Raw genomic sequence first — 26,469 nt, 5'->3', positions numbered from 1 at the left:
TAAGGCAACTCCAGCACCTGCCCAATTCAAGAAATATGCCCAGCCATACTGGAATTCATAAAATGAACCATTTTGAAATGAGCCCCGCAGCATATTCAGTTCGTCTTTAATATGTTCAAGAAATATTGTAAAAATCACTCCTGCTACAATTCCTAGACCGGAAGCGCAAGCCATTCCAATACCTCCATTTTTTATGGAGTTACCATTTTGTGTGATATTGATGAAAGCCATAATGACTGCCACGATACTCGCAATTGTTGCCATCACATTACAGCCTCTTGTTAGTTGAAATTTGGGATTAACCTGCTTCACTGGATTTTCTGTGCATTTTCTAACGCCAAACGATGTAGAATCACATGATCTCCATAGCCCAAAATTACCTGAAGCTAATAATTAAGGATAAAGATTAAATCGACAGCTTAATTTCAAAACTCATAAAGTATGTGTCCTCAGTCGGAGGTGAGTAAAAGGGTCCTCTTTCGATTGCTATATACTAGAGGTAAGAGGGCACCCACTTACCCTTGATCATTCTCTTTAATTGCTGGATTGTTCGTTTTTGCCTACAGAAAAGATTACGTCATTAAAAAGTTTCAAGCGAAAAAATGAAATGTTGAAAGAAGTTACGTCAGATTTGCCCAATGGAATTGCTTCATTTTCAACCGACCAATAACCTTACAAAAACGTTAAAATGTTTTCGCTCATATCGCGCGAAAGTGGGAGACCGGCCTTAATGTTGATAAAAGTTTATTCAAATTGAAAACTATTAACGTACGTACCATGAAAATTGCCGTCAATGCTAACATTCAATTCACCCCAACTCATCCCTGCACAAGACGTTGCAAATAATCCTAAAGCTACACAACTAGAAATCACGAAAACAACATTTTCCGTTTGGACCATCTTTAAAAAAATTGTGATGAATAATTCTACTTGGTGTTGGTGTTTCTAGCTGACGTGTCTTACTTCCAAGGTGGATGAAACCGACTGATGATCTAAATGGTACACAAATTAGATTAAATGATTTGGGATGACCACTACTGTAAAACTCTTTTACTTTCCTAAATATTTGGTCAACATGGTCAATTAACTATCTACGTTCCTAAACCAATGAAAAACATTCCAATAATTTCTTTATTGCTACGATTTAATTAGTTTCGGTACATACGTTTATGATACATTCGTCTAAAAATTCAACAGGAAACATAATTTTTCCTTGTTCCACACTTTTTTATAAGAACGACCAAAATATTTGAAGCCCTGGGATGTTCTTAACTATTTCAGTTTTAAGCCAATAAAAATTTCACAATTTCACCCTTTTATGAGTATCTTTGTGCAATTTTTTATAGTCCGGAAAAGCCCTATGCTTTTAATACACCCCTGTGTCACAGACTCGGTCCCCGGTGGAAAAATAGGCCAAAAAATCGTCCCCGGTGGGAAAAATATCCTACAATTTCAACCCCACTGCGAAATTGCTCTATGATTTTATCCCCATTAAAAAATTGCACTCCAAAACCATCCCTACTGGAATTTTCGAGCTGGAAACAATAGATTTTCTATCCCCATTGGCATTTTGATAGAAATTTTCATCCCCACTGAGGCAAAAAGTTAGGGAAAAAGTTCTACCGGGGCACTGAGACAGGGGTGTTTTTAATGTATTTTTCTGATCCCTTGCCTTCATGTTTTCTTTGTAAATTTAATTAAACCATGGAGGTAATAAAGATATAGATGGAGAATTAACTCCTTTTATTTCATTGTACCTAATCATCGGAAGCAAACGCCTCCTTGATTGCAATGGGAAAAAGTAATCAATTTTGTGTGCACTCATGGGAATATTTAAGTTCATAAAAAACTAAATAGAACGATTTTTAACAACTCTATTGTGAGATAATAACTTTGTTGATCAAAATAAAAAAAAGCTTACCGTAGCAAGCACAAAATCCTATATTTCTAAGGGTCCCCTCCCATAAAATCATCAATAAATTTCAAAAAGAATTCTATATTACGATTAGGTAACTTTTTAATTAATCATCCATCAAAATTTGAAAGCCTCCTCCCTTTTAGACGTAAAGATTTATAATAAAGAAATTTTCGAGGAAAATGTGCTGAAACTCTCAAAAATAGCACAGTGTTCGCCCAAAAATACATCGATATGAAATCATAGAACTATTGTGACCTGACTTTGAGGGAATTATTTTTGTATCGTGTTTGAACAAGAACTTTGTGCATAATAAGTTTATTTCAATCAGGATAACATTCTCACTTCTGTTCTTATAAATTTACATTTCGGATTTTTTTGCTTCCAATGATGGTACATCAAAGAAAAGCCACTTTGAATAGATTTATAAATTTAGGTCATTACCGAGACGTTTTCTCTCCATCTATATCTTTATTACCTCCATGATTAAACCTAAGCCACTGAATTTTCCTCTATGGATTTTTGAATTCGTAAACATTTTCTTCGATTCGTGCGAAAGCACCGACTAACATGAGCAAATAACCACAGATTTCTGTAAAGCAGAAAGGGTTTCAAAAAAGCACTCTCGCATATTGTTTTTACGGTTAACGCAACATTATAGGGTCACGACTTTGTTAAAGTCACGATATAAGAAAACAGGTCATATGAATGTTATGTCAGAATTTTTTTTAAAGCAAAAGCATTATCCAAAAAGATTGATCGTTATCATATAAAGTCTTCAAGAATTGATTTAAATGTTAAGAATCTAAATCATTTTTAAGCTATTGCCAATTCAAATTTATCTTCATTTATAAATGTCTCCTTGGGTTCTAGTGATTTTTCGAACAACCATACAGCTTCGGGAGTCGCTTGGTTTTGATCAACATCTTTTGCAAAGAGAGCTATTAAAGCAGCTGCGGTTGCTCCGGCAACTCCAACCCAATTCAAATAGTAGGACCTTCCATACTGAAAATTATAGTTCAATGTTTCAATTTCTTTCAGCACTCTCATGTCATCTTTGAAACGTCCAATATTTATCATAAAAACTATTCCTGCCACAACTCCTAAGCCAGCTACAAAAGCCATTCCCTTGCCAGCATCTTTTATAGAATGTCCTTTCTCTGTCATAATACATGCCAAAATGACTGTGGCAGCACTAAAAATGATAGCCAAAATGCTGAAACCTCTGACCAATATGATATCTGGATGAACTGTTTTTTGTGTAAGATCGACACAAGTTTCGTTCATCATATAGTTCACGAGTCCACATCCTTTCCACAAGCCAATATGACCTAAAATTGTTTGAAATTAACAATACCAGCGTATCAGATCTCAACAATGGCTAAGAGAATGCGGATTTTAATTCCACGTAAAGTCAATAATGAAAAAGAAAAAAAAAATGATGACAGCTGGTTGTGAAAGAGCCATCCCAGCTGGCACACAACGTTGTTTTAACATTGATCTAACGTTAAATGGACGTTGTGAACGTTAGATTAACGTTGAAACAACGTTGTGTGTCAGCTGGCCAGTAAGTTTTGGTAAGTTCTTCTTAATTTTTGTGATTTTTAGTCGAAAGTACAGTTCCTAAAATGTTTCAAATAATACGCTTATTTGATTTCTTTGCTGACTTTAAAGTGGCTTGAATTCCACAATTTATATTAGCCATTGCTGAAATCTGAGCCTTTGCTATCTAAGTAATTTGTCAGAATTTATGAGGCTCATGTTTTAATAAAATTGTTCGTCACATGAAATCGAAAACGAAAACATTTATAGCTATAATGTTTTCTGTTGTTATTAAATATCCCCGAGGCCAGAAAAGATTTTTCACTGAACGCAAAAAATAAAAAAGAAATTAAAGAATGAATACGAATCGTAAAAAACAAAAGCTTTAACCCTATTAGCCCCAAGTTTTTTTTACTTTTGTATCCCCAGGGGGGGGGGGGTAGAATCTACCACCCTCGATTATTTTCGATCTAGAAGAGCTATGGCCATGAAATTTGGTACAGATGTTCTCCATCATGATACAATTTTCCAGGAAGAAAAAAAATTTGATGATGTCATCACAAAATTTCCACCTGTCGGAAAAAAGCCCAAATATATGGTTTACAAAAATGTCTATTACAGTCGAACCAATAAAGATATTTCAATTCTGTTTGAAGATTCTGAAAGGTAAAAGACTGTTCTTTAACATAATTGCCGGTTTTGCAATTTCCATAAAGAGTTTTTCTTAAATTCTATGCTGAAGATGAGTAAAATTTTCAAAATTTGATGACGTCATAAACGATGACGTCATCATTTTCAAAAATTTTCTTTTGATCTTTTAAATTTGTATTATCAATGCCTATCACGTGTCAAAATTTGAAAATGATTGAATAAAGAGTTTAGAAGTTATCAGCACTTTAAAATTTGAGTTTTAAGCGATTTTAGCTGGGTTTTATGTCATGTTTCACAATAAAGTCATAAAACCTGATCTGGACAACCTATGACCCTAAAGTTTTGCACAGGTACTCTTAATAAGATTTTATTAAAAGTCAGAAAGTTTCAAGTCGTTTAAAAAATTTTTCTTCGAGATATAAACAAAAGAACTCCAGCGTGGTAGATTCTACCCCCCCCCCTGGGGCTAATAGGGTTAAGCCTTTCTACACCCCAGTCTCACAGCCCCGGTGAAATTTTTTTCTCACAGTGGGATAAAAATTCATATTGAAATATCATTGAGGATAATAATTCTATTGTTCCAGGGTCAAAAAATCCAGTGGGAATGGTTTTGGAGTGCAATTTTTACACATTGAATTTCGAGTGTGGATGAAATCAAAGTCAATTTCCCATGGGGCTGAAATTCTAGGGTATTTTTCCCACCGGGGATGAAATATTTACCAAATTTTCTAGTGAGGCTCTGGGGCTCCAGCGGGTCTGTGACACAAAGCTGCCTTACTTACCCTGAAAACTTTGGTGGAGATCTTTAGCATTTATTCGACCCCACTCAGCTCCTATACAGGATGCTGTGAATAATCCAAAAACTAAACAACATGTAATCATAAAAATGATATTTCTTGCTTCGACCATTTTCTTTCTTGCGATCATTGAGATTAAAAGGATGGCGGTTTGACATTTATATGCAGAATAATTGCTGCATATCATGTTATGTTGGCAATAACGAGTTTCCCATTAAATATTAAAGCAATCAGTTAATTGTCCTTTCTCATGCACAATTAATTCCATGTGCTCGAACATTTCCTGGACATATGCGCACTTTTCAAAAACAAAAATTAATATTATGGAGCTTTGTGCGCAACTTACAAGAACAATAAACAATAAACTGTGTTTGACTTAGATTTGCTCAAAAATGTTAGTATCTCCGATCTCCGATTCAGAAATCATGTTTCGAAGTGAGCCTTCTTTCTTCTTTGCGGAGTAAGTGATTTCGCCGAATTTATTTCCTCGGATTCTTTGCACACTAAACATTAGCCTGGATATCCAAGCTCAAAATTTTAGAAAAAATAAGTTTTACCTCAACCCAGACAAAGCAAAGTTCTAAAATTATAGAGCTTGGTTCACCTAGAAATCAGGTGAACCCCTGTTGACAGATTTTCCTGCATGAATCCCATGGCTGCAAATAAATATATGCACATAATGACATGCATAATTTCAAGATGGTACCCCAGCAGTGATAAATCAATTTAGAATGGCAGCCTTGACCATAAAATATAGACAGTGTGGTGGAAAGTCTGTTAGACACAGAAAGTGCAAAGTAAATTTTGGAGAAAAATTTTTTCAAAATATTCAACCCAAAACAGCAATACAAAATTGGCAAACAGAAAAGAAGAATTGAAGCAAAAGAAAGATATACCTTTAGTTCTTTACACGATGCAACCAAGTCATTAAGAAGATTAAAACGAGAATATCTAAGCAAGTAATTGAAAAGAAAACAACCAGAACATCTAAAAATTTCCATGTTTTGATCTTCACACTTCTTCCCTACCATTATTGTTATTTTTATTTGGATGCGTGGTCAAACACCCAAGGGAGATAATTAGATATTCTATTGTTATTTGCTTCGAAGAAGAAAAGTCAGGGAGATTTGCAAAGCAGCGTATGCGCCTTGCTGATCGCCCGCGCGGTCCACCTAAATATTTAGGCGAACACTTCAAGTCGGCTCGCATAATTTCTTATACGGGCGCCACCATTCAGATCTCTGATTCGCTTGGACCGACCAATCAGAATATCCGCATAATCATCCTCAGATGAGAATGCAGACGATCTAGGTAAACCAGACCGTAAACATAAGGAATATCAAAATCAAAAAAAAAAGTTTACGGGCTGGATATCCAGGCTAACTAAACATACACGCTAAACTAAATATCAATCTAACCCTAGTGTTTTCGTGTATCATATACAAGTTTATAAATCATAACACACTGTAGGGGCTAAGATATGACCACTACCCTAAAATGTGAATTGCTTGGCTTGATACTCTCTCGGGTACCTAATAGCCTAATAGGTTTGGAATAAGCGGGGGGGTTAGAAAAAATCTCAAAACTTAATAAGCGGGGGGGGGGGTTGTAATAAAAATGTCCTGGGTAGAAAATTTTCCAAAAAGAAGCTAATAGAGCAGAATTAGGGCAAAAGAGGGAACTTTCAAAAAAGATTTCCCAAAAATGTTTTCGAAAAATTAATTAGCGGCCCCCCCGGCTATTAGGTACCCGAAAGTATAGGATCCTCACTTCAAAACATGATTTCAAAAGACTGCTCCCCTCTCTCAGGTGACATCCTCCCAACTAGTAAATTCTCCAGAACCAGTGCATTCGGGGGAGGGAGGTATTTAGGCAAAATTAGTCTTTCCATGGACCGGTCTTCGGAGGTCCACTCTGCACATGCCTGGACATTCTCTAACCCTAGTACCTCTACCCTGAAAAGCACAGCTTATCTCTCTCTGAAATAAATTAAACTATGGAGACAAACTATAAGAACTTGTCTCAATCACATTAATATTCAAAGAATCGAAGAGCATTTCTCCCCATGTTAAGCTCATTTAGATTATAAATTTGGTGGTCTGGATTATCTGGATTTGCTACCACCTCTTATCAGCGCCATCTAGTCTATCAAAAAGCTATAAGTGGGTCACCGGGCTAAGTACCTCCGGGTATAGCATATCGACAATAACTATCATTTAAACTTTAAGGTAGTTGGGACGGCGGTTCTTAGGCCAAAAGGGTTGCATCTGGGCAGCTTTGGCATGATGAACGTGCTAGTTAAATCAAGAAACATAGGATATCTTATGTTTCTTGGTTAAATGTGCACTGTCATTATCTATTCGTCGTAGCGTTGCACATTTTTTATGTAAGAACATAAGGCTTCAATAGTCAAAATATTAAGAAAAAGTTAGAACATTTTAAGGCTTTGCGGACTCTAAAACATCCAATTTCTTTAAGAAAATGGACGAAAATATTCACAAAATGGTGAAAATAAGAACATGTTAAGATCATTCTTAGGTATAAATCTCAGAAAAGTTAAGAACATCCGATAGCTTCAAAAATTTTAGAAGTTCTTATGAAAAAACGTGTACCCCATGATTTTTGTTGTAAAGGAAGCTTCACCTTAGAGTGTACACAATTATGACAAGCAGACCCTTAATTTTCGATTTCTCATCTGAACCAAAAAGAAAACATTCATTTTAAGAACAAGAAATGACATTTTGATGATTTTGGTTAGCCCATAACCATACGTGAAGAAGGGCAAATTATTCATGCAGAGGCTAATGTGATATGCTATTACCCGCTTACTTAATGACCTGAAAAAATAATCATTTTTCTTAGATTACATATATGTTTTATGTCCTTTAGGAAAATTCTGTATCGCCGATTTTGATGTGACTATTCTTATAAATAAGAAACGTGACAGAAGCGTGATTTGTTTTTCAGATCATATGACCTGCATACCACTAAATGGAAATGTTGTTATAGACATCATAGACGAATAAAATCAAAACATTGTGTGTCATGATTTTTTTTCAAATGAATTTACTTTGGATTAAAAGAATGTCAACCTGTTTCTATGCTATCTAAATGGGAGCTTGCACATAGTACAGCATTGACTAGATTTGAATATTATGATATAACCTTTAATGACCATTGATATTCCTTGTAGTCTCTTGTGGAGCTCACAAATCATAAAACGATGAAAAACGAAGAGAATAAACCACTTCTTGGTGAATCCATATCTTCCAAGGAAGAAACAGTCGAAGGTGAAGTTGAAAGTCCTTGTTTTTTATGTGGAACCTCAGTCAATAAAAATGACGACGAACTTGGTGAAGTAATGCCTGGAGGAATGTCAATATTCAAAACAGCTGTTTTTATAGTTGCTGAAATTGCTGGTAGTGGAATTCTAGCTTTACCGAATGCCTTAGCTGGTACGAGTTGGACTGGAATAGGGCTATTGGTTGTTTTAGGACTTTTAGCACTTTATTGTGCAACTTTATTAGGTGATTGTTGGAACATCATTAAACGAAAACATGATGTCCCAAGGAATATCAGAGACCCTTATCCCTTGATTGGGACCCATGCTGCTGGAAAGTTTGGTAAATATGCTGTCGAACTATGCATCTTTTTTACATTGGTAGGATCCTCGGTTGTATACATCCTTTTGTCAGCAAAACAAATTTCTTCAATCTTAAACGTATCTATAGGAGAATTTGATGATCCTAAAACTGAATTTAGATTCTGGATTCTAATTTGTGGTGCTGTATTGATTCCATGTACTTGGTTTGCATCACCGAAGGAAATGTGGTTTATTGCCTATGGAGCAACAGTCTGCACTTTTGCTGCTTGTGTATTAATCATTATACGCTCTACTATGCATTTGTACAACTATGGCATGGCAGATGAATCTAAATTTACAGACCCAAGTGTTACCAGCTTTTTCACTGCATTTGGTACTATAGCATTTGCTTATGGAGGTGGATCTCTATTGCCAACACTTCAAGCTGATATGAAAAAACCTACCAGTTTCATTTACGCAGCATTTCTTGGTTTTATCTTTATCTTTGTATTATACCTACCATGCACCTTGTTACCATATCTTTGTATCGGAAGTAAAATTGATCCTAATGTTTTAGAAACTTTGGAGACTCTACCTGGAAATGGCAAAACTATGATTACGATAGCCAAGACTTTGATTACTTTTCATCTTTTGTTTGCCATTGTCGTTATTACCAATCCAATCACTCAGTTGTTGGAAGAAAAATTCGGAATTGAACACAGTATGTATTTTTGTTCTTATAAAAATTGGCACCCATGTTATTTTACACCCCTGTATCAGTGCCCCGGTGGAACCTTTTCCCTCAGTGGGGAATGAAAATTTTTATCGAAATCCCAATGGGGATAGAAAATCTATTGTTTCCGGCTCAAAAATTCCAGTGGGGATGGTTTTGGAGTCCAATTTTTTTTCATTCAATTTTCAATGGAGATAGAATCATAGGGCAATTTCCCAGTGGGGTTGAAAATGTAGGGTATTTTTTCTACCGGGGGCGATTTTTTGGCCTATTTTTCCATCGGGGTGGGGGGTCCACCGGGTCTGTGACATCGGGGTGTTATTTCGATTGCCCTACCCCTTAGCATTCCAAAAATGTCTAACAACGTGTTTTGACTAAAAAAGTCGAGCGACCTCAAAAAATCGAACAAATTTCCCTCTACTATTATACCAAGATTTTTAATTGTGTCAGATCTACCTAAAAATCTACCTAAACATAAGCCACTATTGTAGACACTAGACACCAGACGATATTTTAAACCATACGTCCCTGTCTCAAATAATTATTTCCAAATTTAGCTAAAAGTGTTTCCGTCTCATACCAGACATATGTTTCATATCAGGACAATGTCTGCCTATTGATATATTGTGCTGATATAAGCAAAAAATAGTTTTCTTTTCCTCTGTCTAACCAATCTTGCTCCACATCTCCGTGTCAATTCAATGGGAAAAAGCTTGTAAATTAAAATTGATGAGTAAGCAAACAATATCACTCTTATTTAATAACAAAACCTTTGTCCATCTTTTGTTTAGAATTCGGCATCAAGCGTATTTTGGTTCGATCAATCAATGGAGTCTTAATGATTGGCTTAGCAGAGTTATTCCCAAACTTTGGGCCTAACTTGTCGCTCATTGGTGGATCTACATTGACTTGCTTGTGCTATATTTTCCCAGCCATGTTTTACTTACAAATCGAAGAAAAACATTTAATACCTTTACACAAGAAAGTTCTACTAATCGAAATAGTGTTTATAGCATTGGGCTGTGGAGCTGCAAGCACTTATTCGTCTATACTTGGTTTTGAGAATCCTTTTAAAACATAGATTCTATATATACTAACCTTGACGAACAACTGTTGGAGTTTGAAAAATGGACCATTAAGACCAAATTTAAACCCTGATGCCAGACAGAATTCAGACCCTAGCAAGTGGCATTTGGAGTATCATATTTTTTAAAACCTCCCCCTGTCAGACTTAGCAGGCGCTATCAAATCTTTTGAATATATGATTATTTGAGAATTCGGAAAATCTACAAACTAAATAGCCTGAACACTATTCCCATGTTTAACCCAGGTATAAATCACAGACTATTTATTTGCAAGGCTTGTTGGCCACTATCCTCAGATCTGAGTCTAATCTTTCCTTGTGAAAGTGAAGTTATGAATTTATATCCCACAATGCTCCTCGCTGCTTCTTTCATTAGGAAACTTCAAATTCGAACCCAGTTCCTTTGTTCGCTTTTTTGCATGACTCTGATCTTGCACGAACGATTGTACCAACTTCCATCAGCAAAATAATAAAGTGGTGCAAGTGTCTCTGGGTACGAGATTTGCTTTTAAATTGCTTTTGTTTTTGTTCTTTTCAATTTAAATTATTAGTTTTTGTACATATAAATCAGTCAAAATGTTACCGTATTTAAAATTTTTAGCATTTTTTAAATTTTATCTGTACTTGTCTTCGAAATCTATCAAATCAAGCCAAGAAAGTCTACAATCACAAAACAAATATGATTTATTCTTTAAACGTTTTACTAGAAATATCGCAACCGACGAGGAGACTTTCCCTTGAGTATGTTTTTTCTAGGAAATCCTAAAATTACGTACAGTGATTATCACACTTGATTATTTCTTATTCCCGTTGGCTACTTTTGTCCTGGCTAAATTTGCCATATCACTGTCAAAATGAATCATGGGTAATCGGGACTGATAGCGCCTTCGTAACGGCTTGTTGTTGGCTAAACGTAAAACCATCCAAAAAATTAGACCACAACGCGGTGGTCCCGATTGCTCATGATTCATTTTGACTGTGAAATTACATATACGTGCCGAAGAGAGGGTTGTGATCTGCCATCACAGTGTATCCGAGTGTATACTTATGATACTCTTGGTGGCAGTATCTTCCAGTCTCTTCTCTCTACCTACATTCATGCTTCTGTGCACAGATAGAAGTTTTGGGGAACAATAACAAGAGAGGATCAAAATTTCTATCGTAACCTAAAGACTTCAGCTTCCCTACTTTTGAGCAAATGGGATTTTTTTTTTAATTCCAAGCAAATCTTATCTCATTTTGAGCCTTCAGCCTCCCCCCTTTAAGGTTTGTTCCGCCGGGCCTGTACCATTATGTTGAAAAGAATAGTTTAATTTCCTAATATTTCCAAGATAATGCATTTTTTGAATTTTTGAGACTAAGCACAAAGAAATTCAAACAACAAAGAGTTATTTGATGACAAATTTATAATCATAGACATATTTCTGGAAACAATGAAATTATAAAAGAATTACTAAATTTTTAAAACAAAATTTACAATAACTTAAAAATCATCCCAGTGAAAATAACCATGGCTACTATCAACTAAAATTTTTACAAATTCACGCAAACCACTGGGGGGGGGCATAATAAAAAAGATCTTTGTCTTTGCAAATTGCGTTTGCTTGATATATTCATTAGCGAGTTGTTAAGTACATTTTTGTAGTTTCGGCATGCCAAAATCTTCGTATTTTAGCGCCCGCCGGAGTGACTAAAGTGAGTGAAAAACTATTTTTTCGACCCTAACACGTCCCAAAAAATCTCCCTTAAGGACGGCACATACCCAGACAAACCCGGACACACCAGAAACTAACGGTCTTCGTTGTCAAAAACACAGGCTAAAAAAGGCGCTATTTTTCCATGTGTTGTAAAAAAAAGGTTACTAGGTAAGACAAGTTCCATAAAACTGAATATTCATGCTTTATCGGCGAGTCTCTTTCCATCTTCGATATCAAAGCTTTGGCTGCTGTATGCCTCGTTTTGCAGGCTATTATATTGAACGGGTGATTTGTCGACTAATAATGTCTCCTTGTAGCTGAAAAATGTGGTAAAGAACTCGGTAAAGAAGATACACTTGGTCTAAAGAGAATATATATGGCTGACACAAGGCATCAAGAAAACTTCCATCATTCAGTTAAATTTTATGCAATGTTAACAAAGTTAGTTAGTTTTGTACAGTTAAAATGCTTAGAAATGATTGAGCGGAAAATGTTTTTCAGTGTAATCTAGGGGCGGTGCGACACCCCCTGCATAACACAGGCCTGCATGGTAAGCTAATTATAGGATTATCTTTCGAAAATTTTCCCTACTTAAATGTAAGAGCAAAATCAGTAGAGTAGACAAAATTTGTATAGGGCCCGGGGAGGGTACTTAGGCAAATCTGCCCTCCTCCACAAATTTTGCACCCCTCTTGTCTACGCTATTGAGAAGACTGCTTTGTTCTAGAACTCGGACTGAGACAAAGTCCTGATTCAAAAAGTATTCAAGTTATTCACATCTTTGAAATTACTTTTGGTTGAATAAAGTCAAGAGTAATTTCGAGTGGCCCCACGTTTGACCTTATTTTGTGCTTGTTAAGGGCTCTGACCATAGTGAATTTTTCATAATTGCCTTGTTTAAAATGTGTTTTCTGACTGATGTAACCAACAAAACTAGGGCACGTTATACATTTTCTGTTAGACAAACTATTCCTGAATCTGAAAATTCAAAAATTGCATTGAAAAAATTTGATGAAGAAGAAAATGAAGACTTTTGCAAGGAAGAGTATTTCAACTTTGAAGAGCTTAGTTTCGGCGAAGAAAAAACATTTTGAAAAAATTTTCGCAGTAGATGGTGTATCTTTTACCGAACAATAAAAATTTTTGCGGAAAATTTTTGTAAATGCTTCTTTGTCTCGAAATTTTCAAAATAGTGGTTTTTCATCAATTTTACATCTGGATTTTGCTTAAAAAAACAGTCATAACTTTTGACACATCTTTTTACAAAAATTTTCCACAAAATTTAAAATAGTTCAATTCTTTGCGGACAGTGTAAAGAAATTTTGAAACAAAAAAGTTAATTACCCATTAAAACTAAGCACTTTTTGTAAAAGAGGGTGATGCAACATATTATTAACATCTTTTTAAAGTTCATAACGTCATTTTTGCAATTAAATTCTAAATTACTCTTAAGTGATTCGATTAAAAAGCAATTTATAAAGGCAATTCTTTGTTAAAAGTGTTAAGGAACCTGAAATATAACTTTTATGTTCAAATACCAAAATCAATTTTTGGACTATGCACAGGAAAAAATGTTCGATTTCCAAGGCTGGAAATTCGATATTTTTGGGTTGGAAATTTTGGTTTTATAATTGAAGGTTGGAAATTTGAGCGATTACTTTAAAGTGATTTGGAAAACGTAAATTACCCATAGGTTTTGTAGAATAAACCAATGCGCTTGAAAAATCAAGTGAAAAAAAAACAATGTAGAAATGACAATTTTCCAAGGCTGGTTGGAAAACATGACTTTTTGGGTGGGAAATTTTTATTTTCCAAACAGTTTGGAAATTGAAAAAAAATGGTCAAAAATCGATGTGAAAATACATATTTTTGTAAATTTGATACCTCAGGTTGAAACACTAGACTTTTTGGGTCGGAAATTTGTGTTTCTCCCAAACAGTTTGGAAAACGTTAAAAATCCATGTGGAAATTACATTTTTCTAAGATTGAGACCCTTTCTTGGAAAACTAGACTTTTTGGGTTGGAAATTTGTGTTTCTCCAAACAGTTTGGAAAACGTTAAAAATCCATGTGGAAATTACATTTTTATGAAATTGAAACTCTTTCGATTGGAAAACTAGACTTTTTGGGTTGGAAATTTTTGTTTCTCCGAACAGTTTGGAAAACGTTAAAAATCCATGTGGAAATTACATTTTTCTAAGATTGAGACCCTTTCTTGGAAAACTAGACTTTTTGGGTTGGAAATTTGTGTTTCTCCAAACAGTTTGGAAAACGTTAAAAATCCATGTGGAAATTACATTTTTATGCAATTGAAACTCTTTCGATTGGAAAACTAGACTTTTTGGGTTGGAAATTTGTGTTTCTCCAAACAGATTGGAAAACGTTAAAAATCCATGTGGAAATTACATTTTTATGAAATTGAAACCCTTTCGATTGGAAAACTAGACTTTTTTGGTTGGAAATTTGTGTTTCTCCAAACAGTTTGGAAAACGTTAAAAATCCATGTGGAAATTACATTTTTATGCAATTGAAACTCTTTCGATTGGAAAACTAGACTTTTTGGGTTGGAAATTTGTGTTTCTCCAAACAGATTGGAAAACGTTAAAAATCCATGTGGAAATTACATTTTTATGAAATTGAAACCCTTTCGATTGGAAAACTAGACTTTTTGGGTTGGAAATTTGTGTTTCTCCAAACAGTTTGGAAAACGTTAAAAATCCATGTGGAAATTACGTTTTTCTAACCATTTTCTGCGCATGCTCCTTTGAGAAAACCACAAGCGATTTTTCGCTCAAAACTGTTTTGATGTATAGCAAACCTGGATACTAGACTATAATGTGAGCAGTCAAGCTGTAAGATTCCGTCAGGTGAGGCGTCGCTTAGGAGCGGCCTCGGTAAATCGCAGTGAGTTCGCACAGTGAAGCACATAGGGTACTTGTGTCATGGTTTCAAATAGCGCCCTGCTGAGCTGTGTGAGTGATCTAATATCAACCAGAGGAATGTAAAGAGATGGAAAACAGCTTCTTGAAAACAATGGAAAAACGGCTCGTCATTTACCAGGTCTCTTGCCCTTAAGGGAGTTTATGTCGAGTTAATAGGTTTCTTTTGTTGTCGCTTTAAAAAATCTGCATAATTAGCGTGTTGTGACAAAATTCTTCTGTTTCAAGCCTAATTATGCGCAAACTTTTAGGGCTCATATTTTGGGTACACCTCTCCTATACGAAAAGGTGCCTATATCTTCTTGCTCAAAATTTCTTAGCGATTCTACTGATATAACCGCATCATGACCGCACCTATATGGAGAGCTAGAGCTCGAGAAAATTATAACTTTATCTTGATTTTACTCGATTTTTGACAGTTTTACAAGAATCAATTTAATATCATTGCGTTAAGAATTTCTTTTGCTATACATTGGTAAAAAGATTGCTCCTTATTTTTAAAAATTGAACTAGTAATCGGCGAAAAAGGAAAAACTAATTTTCATTTTTATCGTTAAATCATGTAGAAACCGTCCAATTTGTATGGCGAGCCGTCTTTTCTGGACTTACATTTAACGACCTAATCAACGTTTTTACAATAGAGTTTTCAATAGAAGTGATCGTTGAACTTTGAGTAATCAGAAAAGCTGTTTTTCCATCTCTTTACATTCCTCTGTATCAACCACGTATCTGTGCGAACAAAAACGAGAGATTGACCGGGAGCCATCGAGCCTAGGCTAGCGAGTGACTGTTCACAAAAACAATAACCTTGCTTAAGATCTCTTTTCCACATATCTGCCATCACTTTTTGGATTTTGGCTTTTTTCAACCTAGATTTTCGAAAATTCCAACCTTGTTAAATTTGGATTTTGGCTTTTTTCAACCTAGATTTTCGAAAAATCCAACCTTGTTTTCCAACTGAATTTTAAAAAATTCCAACCTTGTTAAAGCTTGGATTTTGGCTTTTTTCCAACTGAATTTTTTAAAAATTCCAACCTTGTTTAAGCTTGGATTTTGGCTTTTTTCCAACTGAATTTTCAAAAATTCCGAGCCATGGAAAATGCAACATTTCCAACCTTGGACAATGTCACACATTTTCAGGTTGGATTTTCCATTGGATTTTATCTTTTTTCCAACTAAGAAAACTTGAAATTTCCAACCTTGGAAATCGAAAATTTTTTCCTGTGATGGTCAGAGCCCTTAAATCAAAATTTCATTTTGTATCAAAACTTCAACTTACATGCTTTCTTGTCTTCTTTTGTATACAATTATCATAGCAGCAATTAGAAGAATGAAAAGAAGGGTGGGTACAAGCCATGACCAATAGTGAGCCTGTACTTCTTTGTTTTCATCCTCAGAGGTATTTTTGTCATTTTGACTGTTGTTAGAATCTTTGTCCACTGGTTTTTGAGTTGGTATTTGTATCTCTAAAAAAAGATTGAGATTTTGTGTCCTAATTGATTTAATCCATATTTCTAAATGCTGGTCTCGATCTGAACATAGTCATAGGAGAAACCTTAGTCTCAAGCCGTCGCAGCGAAATGTTGATATTTTTCGTCGGCCGTACACGGAGTGCAAAGAATATTCAAAATGGCGGCGAACACTACGACTGAACCTGCAGAAAGCTAACCTAACCGAACCTAAATATTGTTTCTCCTATGACTATGATCTGAATGTACGATTTCTCTACAAGAACAAAAAGTTGTCTTACCTTTTTCACATGATTTTCCAGTATAACCTTCAACGCAACCACAAAAATTTGGTTGAATACACGTCCCGTGAAAACAGGGAAAATCACAAGTAGCTGAAAAAAAATTAAAGGAATAATGAAAGCAAAAATGAAAAAATTTTCCTTGTAAGTTATTAAAGGACTCGGACCAGGGAACTTTAATAGCTTGAATTTCATACCCCTATGTCACAGACCCGCTGAGAGCCCGGGCCCACTGGAAAGATTGACAAAAATTCCATCTCCGGTGGGAAAATACCTTAGAAAAAAACCTTAGCCCCACTTGGAAAGTAACTTTTATTTCATCCCCATTCGAAATTCAATGTTCAAAAATTGCACTTCAAAACCATTGCCACTGAATTTTTTAACCTTGGAACAATACAATTTCTATCCCCATTGGGATTTCAATAGGAATTTTTATCTCCACTGAGAAAAAAGTTCCACTAGGACTGTGAGACAGGGGTGTTCTGTCTTATACTGTAAATAAGAGCTTTCATTAGATAATTTGAATTCAAGAAGAAGTGGAACATCTCTTATCAGCTAAAATTCAATCTATGAAATTAGGCTGTCTCCACAGTTCAATATTCAATATTCCTGTGAATCACATGGTAGTGTAGAATGGAATCGTTTATAATGCGTGTATAGGCGTTATATGATAATACGTTACGGGGTTTAGTTTAGTCCCTCCATTACTTTTTGCTTTTTTTCTACTATGTCTGAATTAGAGTCGTTTTACTTACTGTTTAGTGCACCCCTAATCTACACTAAGAATAAATAAATAATCGTCTTACGTATACATTCTTGGTCCTTTTGAATCCATCCTTCACAACAATATTTTATGATGCGATGACCATGACCTGGTATGTTCTTTGTTGTTGAAACTGTTCGATATCTAAAACAAAAGAACAATCCGGTAGTAAAACTAAGCACTGGAAGTGCTGGACTTTAAAACGTTCATGAATTGATTCAAGAGTCTTTTCACCTTGACACCTCATTGAGGCATTATTTGATGCGTCCCCTTCTCAAAGACCCACTGGGACCCCTTCCCACTGGAAAAAATTGGTCAAAATATCGTTCCAGTGGAAAATTATACTCCACTTTTTGTCCTCACTGAAAACAATCAAATAAGCCAGTCCTCACTGCAAAATATTATGCTATTTTTTCCATCTCTCCTGAAGTGTTGATCATTAATCGAAATAATAATTTCCAGACATTAGCAATCTTGAACCCATTTTCTTAGTTCACTTTTTTATGATTCTGATAACACTCACGACCGGAGCTCATGATTGTATTACGTCTGTCCGTAAATCAAAAAGGAGTGCAAGTTGCTTCTTGCGTAAGAGATTGGACAGGGACTTGTCCATGGCGTTCTAAATTAGAACACCATGGACTTTTCAGTTAAGTATATCGAGTCACTATCCATCTTACAACCAAATAAGGCAATTTCTTAGTCAAAAGTTTAAGAGGTTCCTCAAACATGTCATAAAAAGAGTTTTGAGACAGAGCGGGTAAAAATATAATATTGGAAGTTTACTGTGGCTTGGATCACGAGATTTACGTTTGGCTCTCGTGATCCAAGCCACGAATACTTCCATTATGAATATCACTGGGTCGATAAACGCAAACTTATTTAGATAAAAATATAATATCTAATAAACTGGTACCTTACACCACTGCAGTATTTCATACACAAGAGAAATCTTTCACAACAGTATCTGTAACTCTCTGACACCAGTCTAGTGTTTGTCTGCTGCTCTTGAGTCTCGTACTTTTCTAGCCTCTGACATACATGGGCTCTGAAAAGAAAATATAGTTCAGTTTAACTTTTTTGTATGCATACAGTGGACTTAGCAATGGTAAACGTAAGGGGCGGCCATTGTCATTTGATATAGAAAATTTTAGATTATGAAATTAAAATAAAAAGATTTCTATTTTTCCTCTCTTTTAGTCCCACTAAGGATTGGAGAGTGAAGTCGAGTGACGTAAGCCCGTCTGCTCACAACCCTATTTGTGTTCATTTTTCTTCTTCATTTTTCAACTTCTCAAAAAGCTTTAATCTATTACATTATGCTCCTTGGAAATATCTTTCCAACTCTACTTGGCTTTTGATATTGCAGCTGAGAATTCGTCAAAAAAATAAAGTGCTCATATACTTTTGAGATTGACTTTAAGTGTTATTTTCAAATTAAGAAGCAGTGGGGTGGGTTTTTAGCCGATTTTTTAATTCATACCCCATATATAAAATGGATACGTCAAGGAGCCGCAAAGTTTTAGTTTCCTTCTCTTTTGATTTCATGCCCTGGAAAGAAAAAGCGAGGTTGGGAAAGTGAGATAAGGGCTGCTAAAAGAGGTAACGTTTGTTTTTTTTGGATATATTAAGATCTTACCCTTTAGGCTCCACATTTTTAGTTCCAGCAGTCGTTGCAAGACTGCAAATTGATAGAAGTGGTATTAAAATCAACATTTTTAAAATACTCATTGAATTGGTAAACAGTAAAACAAAATTCTACTTCAAGTAGTATACAATCTAGTTTTCCACCATTTTCATAAATTGCCTGTTATCAACTTACAGACAATCGTCAACTCTCTCTCTATCTTTTTACATGTCATAACAAAATGTTTTCGTTTAAGTTCTAAACTTCTACTAGATTGACGTAACGTTGACAACTAAGATTGAATTGTCAAGCAATGGCCTGTTAGAATTTTTATAAGAACAATTTCGATTTTGTTATGTTTGAACATTTTCTAAAAGACTACTCAAGTTAACAACAACTACTTTACGTTTTGTCACTACCTCGGGAAAAAGTATTTGGTTTTCATTTTGGGAAGGTGACGAAATATTTCATCACCCGATCATTTTAGTCCCGACCAAATTTTTTACCCTACAACTTTATTCCCTATCCGAAAATCAAAACCCTTTTTAACCTTTAAACATAGATTTATAAAGCCTGAAGGGCTAGATGTCGTGCTTTAAGCTATGGGAGGCAAAAAAAATTAATATCAGAAGAAATATTGTTGCTATTGTTTTCGAAAACCTACGAAGCTTCTGATTGGTCAAGAGCTAAAATTCTATTGTAATGTCACGTGACCTAGGTAGGACGATTTTCTACCTAAGCTCGGCACACTTTCAGCCAAAGTATGCCATCTAGCCCTTCGGGCTTTATAAATCTATGGAATTAAACGTCGAATTGAGAGATTTATTTTCGGGCTAGTGAAAGAAACCTTTTCTTTAAAACAATCTTACTTATTCAGGTTGAAACGACTAAATTTTATATTTGGTCGGGGAAAATAGACAAAATTGTTTCCTGGTAACGAAATCTTTCACCATCAAAATCTTTGTCTCAGTAATTAAAACCCTACTATTTCCCCCTAATAAAACATCCCCGTGGGTCTCACTGGAAAATTCGGCCTTTGATTTCATCCCCTTTTGATATTCAAGGGAATAAAATTGCGCTCTAAACCCAACTCCAGTGATTTTTGACAATAGAATTTGTATGCCGATTGAATTTATTTAAAAATTCCCATCAGAGTTATGAGACATGGGTGCAATAAAGTTATCACAAATTTTTGTGTTTGAAAAACAACGATTTGAATAGCCGGCGAACCATCGATGATTTTCGTTGCATGGCTTATCATGACTTAATCTTGATTGAAAGTATTGTTTTATGATATCATATACAGGGTGTCCCTAATTAGAGTATCGAGTCGAAACACAACTATGGCTGCGTTTAGACCAACTGGCATTTGTAATTTGGCATTTGCTCATGAGGGATTCGATTTTAATAGCTTTTCCATTGTATTTTCTGTCATTTAAGGAATCGTCTTTTTAGAGTCATTACTGAAAAGGGGATTCCTTTGCTCAAAATGGCATTTCAAATGCCAACGAAATGCCAACACGCTGGCATCATTAGGCATTTGACAAACCGAACAATTGCGTGGAACAATAGAATTCAAAAGAATACTGTAAGCAATTACAAATGCCAGGCTGGTCTAAACGCAGCCTATGAGTAGAAAGTTTTATGTGCGTGTTCACAAAATTGTATTTTAAGCTCTCCCTCTTTTTTCTTTTTCATTACGATTAATTTATGCGCTGTAACTACCTTTTGTAATAAGCCTGTGTGATGGAGAACGTTCTTATATTTTAGCTATAACACACACAAACTTTTCTACTCAATCGCATGTTCAAACTCGATACTTTAATTAGGGACACCCTGTAGAGTGTTAGCTGCAAATATTATTTTCCTGTTAGGTTCATCGAAAATTACCAAAAAACACAAAATAATTACTTAACCCATCTATGTGTCCTGTCGGGGTATCTTATATGAGATATTAGCCCAAAAATCTTCCCAAAGAGTTATTCAATTCGCTTGGAAAATAATACAATTTTCACGGCTAAAATTTTAGAGGTAAATCACTCGAAAAAATCAAAATTAAAAAACTCACTTTAAATCGGATGTATTTGCTTCAGTTGACTGATGAGGATCCGGGGGGGGACTTAGTCAAAATTAGGCACAGGACCTGCCACTGGTCACGATCCTTTTTTAGACTCTGGAGATATCTGACAGGGACGACTTTTGGTAATTGTTGACAATTTTTAGGGTGGAAATTAGAAACTTTTTCCTGCCTTATACCCCCCCTCGGATGAAGATAGATAATATACGAAGAACAATTGAATATTTTGCTTCTATTTTATTTGTAAATTCTAATTTACCTGTACAATTTTTCTTTAAGATAATTAATATTACATAAAGATCTCTATAAATTTTCAAATAAAAAACATCTATAAAATAATACCTAAAATTCATTTGGAAAACATTGTCACTAAAAATATACTATGGTATTCAACAAATATTTTCGCAGTGTTGATATAGAAGCCAGGCTTTTCAAAAATATATGAATTTGATCAATATAAAAAGATAACTCCTGATAGATTTCTTTATTGGTTTAATATCCCGGAGAGGAGGCACTCAGGGTGAACGACCTACCGTACGTGCGGCCCTTAAGGGTCCCTTTTCCAAGTTGTACTGTAAGGGTCGAAATGAGGAAAAATGAATTTTTTTGCCTTAAAATGGTCAAAAATTTTCAAGAAAAGGCACCGTAACGCTCGATTTTTCGCCCAAATTTACTCAACTTTGGTTAAATGTTCTCTGGGTTGTAAGGTTTTGATTTCAAAGGCCTAATTTTGGGTTGCACATTAGGTCCTTTTCGAATCAAGTGCCTCTCCCCCGGGTATATTTTCAGGGAAAGTCTTGGTCAAAAATGGACTTGATCAAAAGTACATATAACTGTCTCTTATAAATTTATCGGAGCTCAGGTCCTTTATGCTCTAGATTTTAAATTATCTTCACATAGAAAATCTCTGCAAGTAGTTTTTTAATCGTTATGAGTTTTATCAAAAAACTTAGTCCTATAAAAATACAGACTGTCCTGATATATGACTCATTAGCCTATAACGCGCCAATCTCTCAGCATTACTTTGCGGTATAATCTCTTCTTTCTTAGGGTACTTCCATTCAATTACATACATCAGTAAAGCCATATATAATAATATAGTAGACGAAATCATAACATTGAAACAGAACCCTCGTCGAAGATTAGCTATACTGCATTTATTTTCCATTCCCAAGTATATTTTGAGAACTTCAATCACGTGACCATCGAAATGTTTCTCAGCTTCTTGGAGACCATACGTCGCGCTAACAACTGAAAATAAATAACTGGGTAAAGAAAGTTGTCATTTATTCACCCATAGTATAAAAAAGCCGCGGCTGGAATGATAACATTTGAATTTCTGGTGTTCTATCTCTGTCGTATTTGATGATTATTTGTAGATCAAGAAACCAGTAATGTAGCATCTTTAATGATAAATTTTATTGGTTTGAAGACAATGTAGTACACATTACTGTCGCAGCTTCCTTAAACTATGATTCACCACTGCAAGTTTGTTTATCAATCCTAAACACCACTGAGGGCCTGGTTCGAGTATAAAAGGGTAGTGTAAGGGTAGCTGTAACAATAAGGCTTTGATTCAAATTACACTAACCCTAACCCTAACCCTAACTTGTTTCATCAGTGGGGATAATAACTTCTATTGGAAGTCTGATGGAGATTAATAAATCCAGTGGGGATGGTTTTAGAGTACTTCGAATGGGGATTAAATCAAAGTCAATTTCCTAGTTGGGCAGGAATTTCAGAGGAAATTTCGGCTAAATTTTCCAGATGGGCTGGGGTCCCAGCGGGTCTTAGACATAGCAGTGTCTATGTAGGAAGTTGAACAAATAACCTTACAATCGAAAAGACTAACGAAGAAGGGCGGGGAAGGGCATTCAATAGAGTTTATAACCAAAAATGTACCAGATTTCATAGAACGTTGCTGTCATGACTTTCCCTGACTTTATGCATTATATGGATGTTATATACCTTATCGGCCCTTTTTACGCCGGCCCTAAGTTAACGTCGGTCCCTTGTACGCCGGCCCTTATTACATCAAGAACCTAAAAATAACGCCAATAAGGGCAGGTGTAAACAGGGCGGATAAGGTAGACCTTATATTGAATTAAATTGGCGTTAGGGACGTGTTAGATGGGCAGTGTTGCTTTGATATTTCTTGTACCACAATCTTGCTCGAAATATATTGAGACTTTAGTGTATTTTAACGTTTTTCAGAATTTAAAGTTCGGGCGAGAATTGCTATTTTAGCAGTTCCACTTTCTTCCATTGAATATTTTTATTTTTAAGGGGTTTGATGGCTTCTAGGCTGTATTCCAAGCCTGATCGAAACAATTTTGAGCCTTTAAATTCTGAGATCCTAAGGCCTTAAGACTTAAGTCTCGTGTTAAAACTCAGAGTTAAAACTCTAATTTCCAACTCTAGTTTAACGTGCTTAAAAATCATTTGTGATGTTTAAAATTTCACAGGGAAATCCCGTTTGTTTCCAATATTTTGTGTGGGATTGCAGTTGGTTGAGTACTACTAACCTGCCAGAGCTAAACATCCCAATGTAATGTAAGTGACAGATGCTTTTGCAAAGCCTTGGCTACAGTAGGTGGTGCTTGATGCCAGGAGTAAAGCAAACGTGTTGAAGACGATGGCTAAAACCACAAGCTTCTTTGTATCGTCCATTGCTGAAATGAAAAAAGATTTCATAGACCTTGTTACCTAATTTGGTGCATCTCTTATGGATAAAAGAGAGGCAATAATCTCGTAGCAGACTCATTGTTGGCGTTTTTCAGCATATATCTGAATTCAAGTAATATACCTTGACAATATACATCCAGTCTGAAGCTGTATTAGTGACACACGGATTATACTGTCTATGGCATTGAGTTTAAAGCCCGAAAGGCAAGAGTAGAATCTCTAACCTTTCTCAGGCAAGAACAAGTGAAGCCACTTATTTCCCACCATCCAGAGCGCGTTTAGAACGCGTTGTGATCATAACGACGGATTGTATCTAGTGGCTCCTTTTGTTTTTGAAGTCTGCATTTTTTGAAATCTAGCGATAGATTTTACTTTCAATCCGGCGTTTGCGTTTGTGGGAAATAAAGTGGCTTCATTAGGGCTTCATTTCTATCCAGGAGTCTCAAGTCTAGCCCTTCCGGCTTGGAAGTCAATGGTCTATGGGTCTATACAACCTATACATTGACGATTTGAAATCAATAAAAGCTGAGGTATTTTTAAGCTCGATTGTCTGTTGATCGCAATTAAAAATCTTTGAATAAATGTGTATGTTAATCCATTCTTAATTACACAATTAACCAATTAAAAGCATTAAATGTTAAATTAACAATGATTTTTCTGCAAAGTTCAAGTTGTTTGATAACTGCTATATCCCTGTTGCACTGACCTGATCAGAAAACTACAATCATTTCAGATGAAATTATATAATTTTTTTTGTTTTTAATACCGAATACGTCACTTTGGAGCCAAGCTGTCGTGAAAGTGCAGACTGATTGCTAAACGTCATTAGTGGTACACCCCCTATCTCACAGCCCCGGTGGAACTTTTTCCCACAGAGGAGACAAAATTTTATACAGATATAAATGGGGGCTAAGGGGATATAGAAATTCCATTGTTTCCAGCTCAAAAAAACCAATGAGGATGGTTTTGGAGATTGCAATTTTTTTATTGAAATTCAAATGATGATGAATTCAAAGTCAATTTTCAATTGGGGCTGAAATGAAATGGTATTTTTTCTACCGTGGACGAAATTTAAGCCTAATTTTCCAGAGGGTTGGGGTCCAAAGATTTTTGAAGCCTTTGGATGTTCTAAGCTTTACGAGTTTTAAAGAAATAATTTTAACATGTTCTTACTTTCATCATAATGTGATTATTTTTTTCCATTTTCCTAAAAAATCGGTTTTTTTAAGTCCATACATGTCTTTTTTATAAAACAAACTATATAAGAACATAAGGCTTCGATGGCCAAGTTAAGAACAAGTTAAGAACATTTAAAGGCTTCGCAGACTCTAAAACACCTTATTTCTTAGGGAAATGGACCAAAATAATCACAAAATCGGAAAATTATAAGAACACGTTAAGAATATTTTTAGGCTTAAAACTCAAAAAGTTAAGAACATCCAAAGGCTTCAAAAATTTTGGATGCTCTTATAAAAAAGAAAGTGTAATGCCTTAAAGTGTTCTTAACTTATTCTTAAGTTTTTGGCCACAGAAGCATTATGTTCTTATAAAAAAAGTATAAATCCTGGATATATTAACTTACGTATGGTTCCAGGTATGTGAAAATCTGCTATATCCCTGCAAGCAATTGTTTTATTCCTCGTGATGCATATATCTTTAACTCCAAACACGACATCATGTTCCATGTTAACAGTTCCATTTTGAGAAGGTTGACAATTCAAGGTCACTGTAAACCAATTTTGAATAGTCGACACAACAACAAACAGTACTAAAGTTACCAGTAATAATATCAAGATACATTTATAACAATGTTTTCTAAGCCCTTGAAAACTCTTAGTAAATGTCAACTTATTGTTTTGTTCAAAATATGCCATAGTTTGTATTTCAGATCATCCATTTTCCTCTATCTCTCTCTTTCTTTATATCTTTATCATTTCTTTAATCGTCAGCTTGACACTAAAGCCAACAAGCAAACTAAAAAACTTCGTATATGTTTTGTAATGTGTTTACAATAAATATCAGGCTCTCTTTCCCAAAATGTCTTAACTTTCTTTGAAGTCTAGAAGTTAAACCTCTTATATATGGATTAAGCAACGTTCAAAACTCATGGATAGTATAATCAATAAGATGGAATGATGAAAATTGAAATAAGCGTCTTAGACATAAATTTCAAAAAAATTTGATTAATTCACATTCTCATCTCATACACGGACATTAGAAAAATAGAAAATTATTAAAAGAAGGAGAAAAATGTCTCCTCGACCTCACCATCTCTTTTTAACAGCACAGTGTCTCTTTATGACATAAAAACAGAACTTTAAAGATATGACTGAGAGAAAAGAGCTCTTTTCCCTCATCTATCAAAATACAACGTAAAGTAAACACGCGAAAGCCATCATTGGAAATAAATATTGTTTTCAAATTCCAGTTTTATGAAATGCATTTTTAAAGCGCTAAAGCTTGAATAGTTCATAATTAGCAACTTTTGAAAGAGTGTAAGGTTGTTTCTTTTCTTACTCTTTAGCACGTAATTTGAGTTTGTCGGTGTCAAGGACACAAGCTTTTTTCAAGGATTACTTATGTCAACAACTGAAAGAGAGAACTTTCTGCTTAATTGTCCTACAAAT

At 35.1% G+C, this 26,469-nt stretch overlaps 3 protein-coding genes and 1 long non-coding RNA gene across 4 annotated transcripts; 1 reads left to right on the top strand and 3 right to left on the bottom strand.

Moving 5' to 3' along the window:
• Positions 1 to 2,704: 2,704 nt before the first annotated feature.
• Positions 2,705 to 5,039, bottom strand: LOC136803904 (uncharacterized). The gene is made up of 2 exons (XR_010846217.1): positions 4,891 to 5,039; positions 2,705 to 3,246 (listed from the first exon to the last, which is right to left on the bottom strand). It is a non-coding gene; the product is annotated as an uncharacterized lncRNA (long non-coding RNA).
• Positions 5,040 to 7,944: 2,905 nt separating this feature from the next.
• On the top strand, positions 7,945 to 10,373 carry LOC136803871 (uncharacterized). Its single transcript, XM_067060594.1, has 2 exons — positions 7,945 to 9,209; positions 10,013 to 10,373. The coding sequence occupies exons 1-2, from the start codon at positions 8,129 to 8,131 to the stop codon at positions 10,300 to 10,302; spliced, it is 1,371 nt and encodes a 456-aa protein (XP_066916695.1). The 5' UTR covers positions 7,945 to 8,128; the 3' UTR covers positions 10,303 to 10,373.
• Positions 10,374 to 12,018: 1,645 nt separating this feature from the next.
• Positions 12,019 to 19,169, bottom strand: LOC136803894 (protein draper-like). The gene is made up of 6 exons (XM_067060620.1): positions 19,093 to 19,169; positions 18,370 to 18,501; positions 17,497 to 17,597; positions 16,691 to 16,783; positions 16,220 to 16,406; positions 12,019 to 12,319 (listed from the first exon to the last, which is right to left on the bottom strand). The coding sequence occupies exons 1-6, from the start codon at positions 19,167 to 19,169 to the stop codon at positions 12,199 to 12,201; spliced, it is 711 nt and encodes a 236-aa protein (XP_066916721.1). The 3' UTR covers positions 12,019 to 12,198.
• Positions 19,170 to 22,023: 2,854 nt separating this feature from the next.
• On the bottom strand, positions 22,024 to 26,118 carry LOC136803870 (uncharacterized). Its single transcript, XM_067060593.1, has 3 exons — positions 25,425 to 26,118; positions 23,683 to 23,829; positions 22,024 to 22,408 (listed from the first exon to the last, which is right to left on the bottom strand). Exons 1-3 carry the CDS (start codon positions 25,714 to 25,716, stop codon positions 22,113 to 22,115), a joined length of 735 nt encoding a protein of 244 aa, XP_066916694.1. The 5' UTR covers positions 25,717 to 26,118; the 3' UTR covers positions 22,024 to 22,112.
• Between the last annotated feature and the right edge of the window lie 351 nt (positions 26,119 to 26,469).

Source organism: Clytia hemisphaerica, unplaced genomic scaffold (assembly GCF_902728285.1).
Source record: "Clytia hemisphaerica strain Z4C2 unplaced genomic scaffold, Clytia hemisphaerica genome assembly, whole genome shotgun sequence".
Taxonomy (NCBI): domain Eukaryota; kingdom Metazoa; phylum Cnidaria; class Hydrozoa; order Leptothecata; family Clytiidae; genus Clytia; species Clytia hemisphaerica.
The sequence above is the reverse complement of the archived record's forward strand: the minus strand, read 5'-3'. Positions and strand labels throughout refer to the sequence as shown.

Bases quoted from the DNA above. Each gene is read 5' to 3' on its own strand.
- LOC136803870 (XM_067060593.1), bottom strand. From the start codon at position 25,716: ATGGCATATTTTGAACAAAACAATAAGTTGACATTTACTAAGAGTTTT. The intron at 23,830-25,424 runs GTAAGTTAATAT...TTTTCATTTCAG, and splicing joins TCACATACCTGGAACCATAC to CAATGGACGATACAAAGAAG. The intron at 22,409-23,682 runs GTTAGTAGTACT...ATTTATTTTCAG, and splicing joins GGGATGTTTAGCTCTGGCAG to TTGTTAGCGCGACGTATGGT.
- LOC136803871 (XM_067060594.1), top strand. From the start codon at position 8,129: ATGAAAAACGAAGAGAATAAACCACTTCTTGGTGAATCCATATCTTCC. The intron at 9,210-10,012 runs GTATGTATTTTT...TCTTTTGTTTAG, and splicing joins AAAATTCGGAATTGAACACA to AATTCGGCATCAAGCGTATT.
- LOC136803894 (XM_067060620.1), bottom strand. From the start codon at position 19,169: ATGTTGATTTTAATACCACTTCTATCAATTTGCAGTCTTGCAACGACT. The intron at 18,502-19,092 runs GTAAGATCTTAA...TTTTCTTTTCAG, and splicing joins AAAAATGTGGAGCCTAAAGG to AGCCCATGTATGTCAGAGGC. The intron at 12,320-16,219 runs GTAAGTTGAAGT...CACATTTTTCAG, and splicing joins AAAAGAAGACAAGAAAGCAT to CTACAAGGAGACATTATTAG.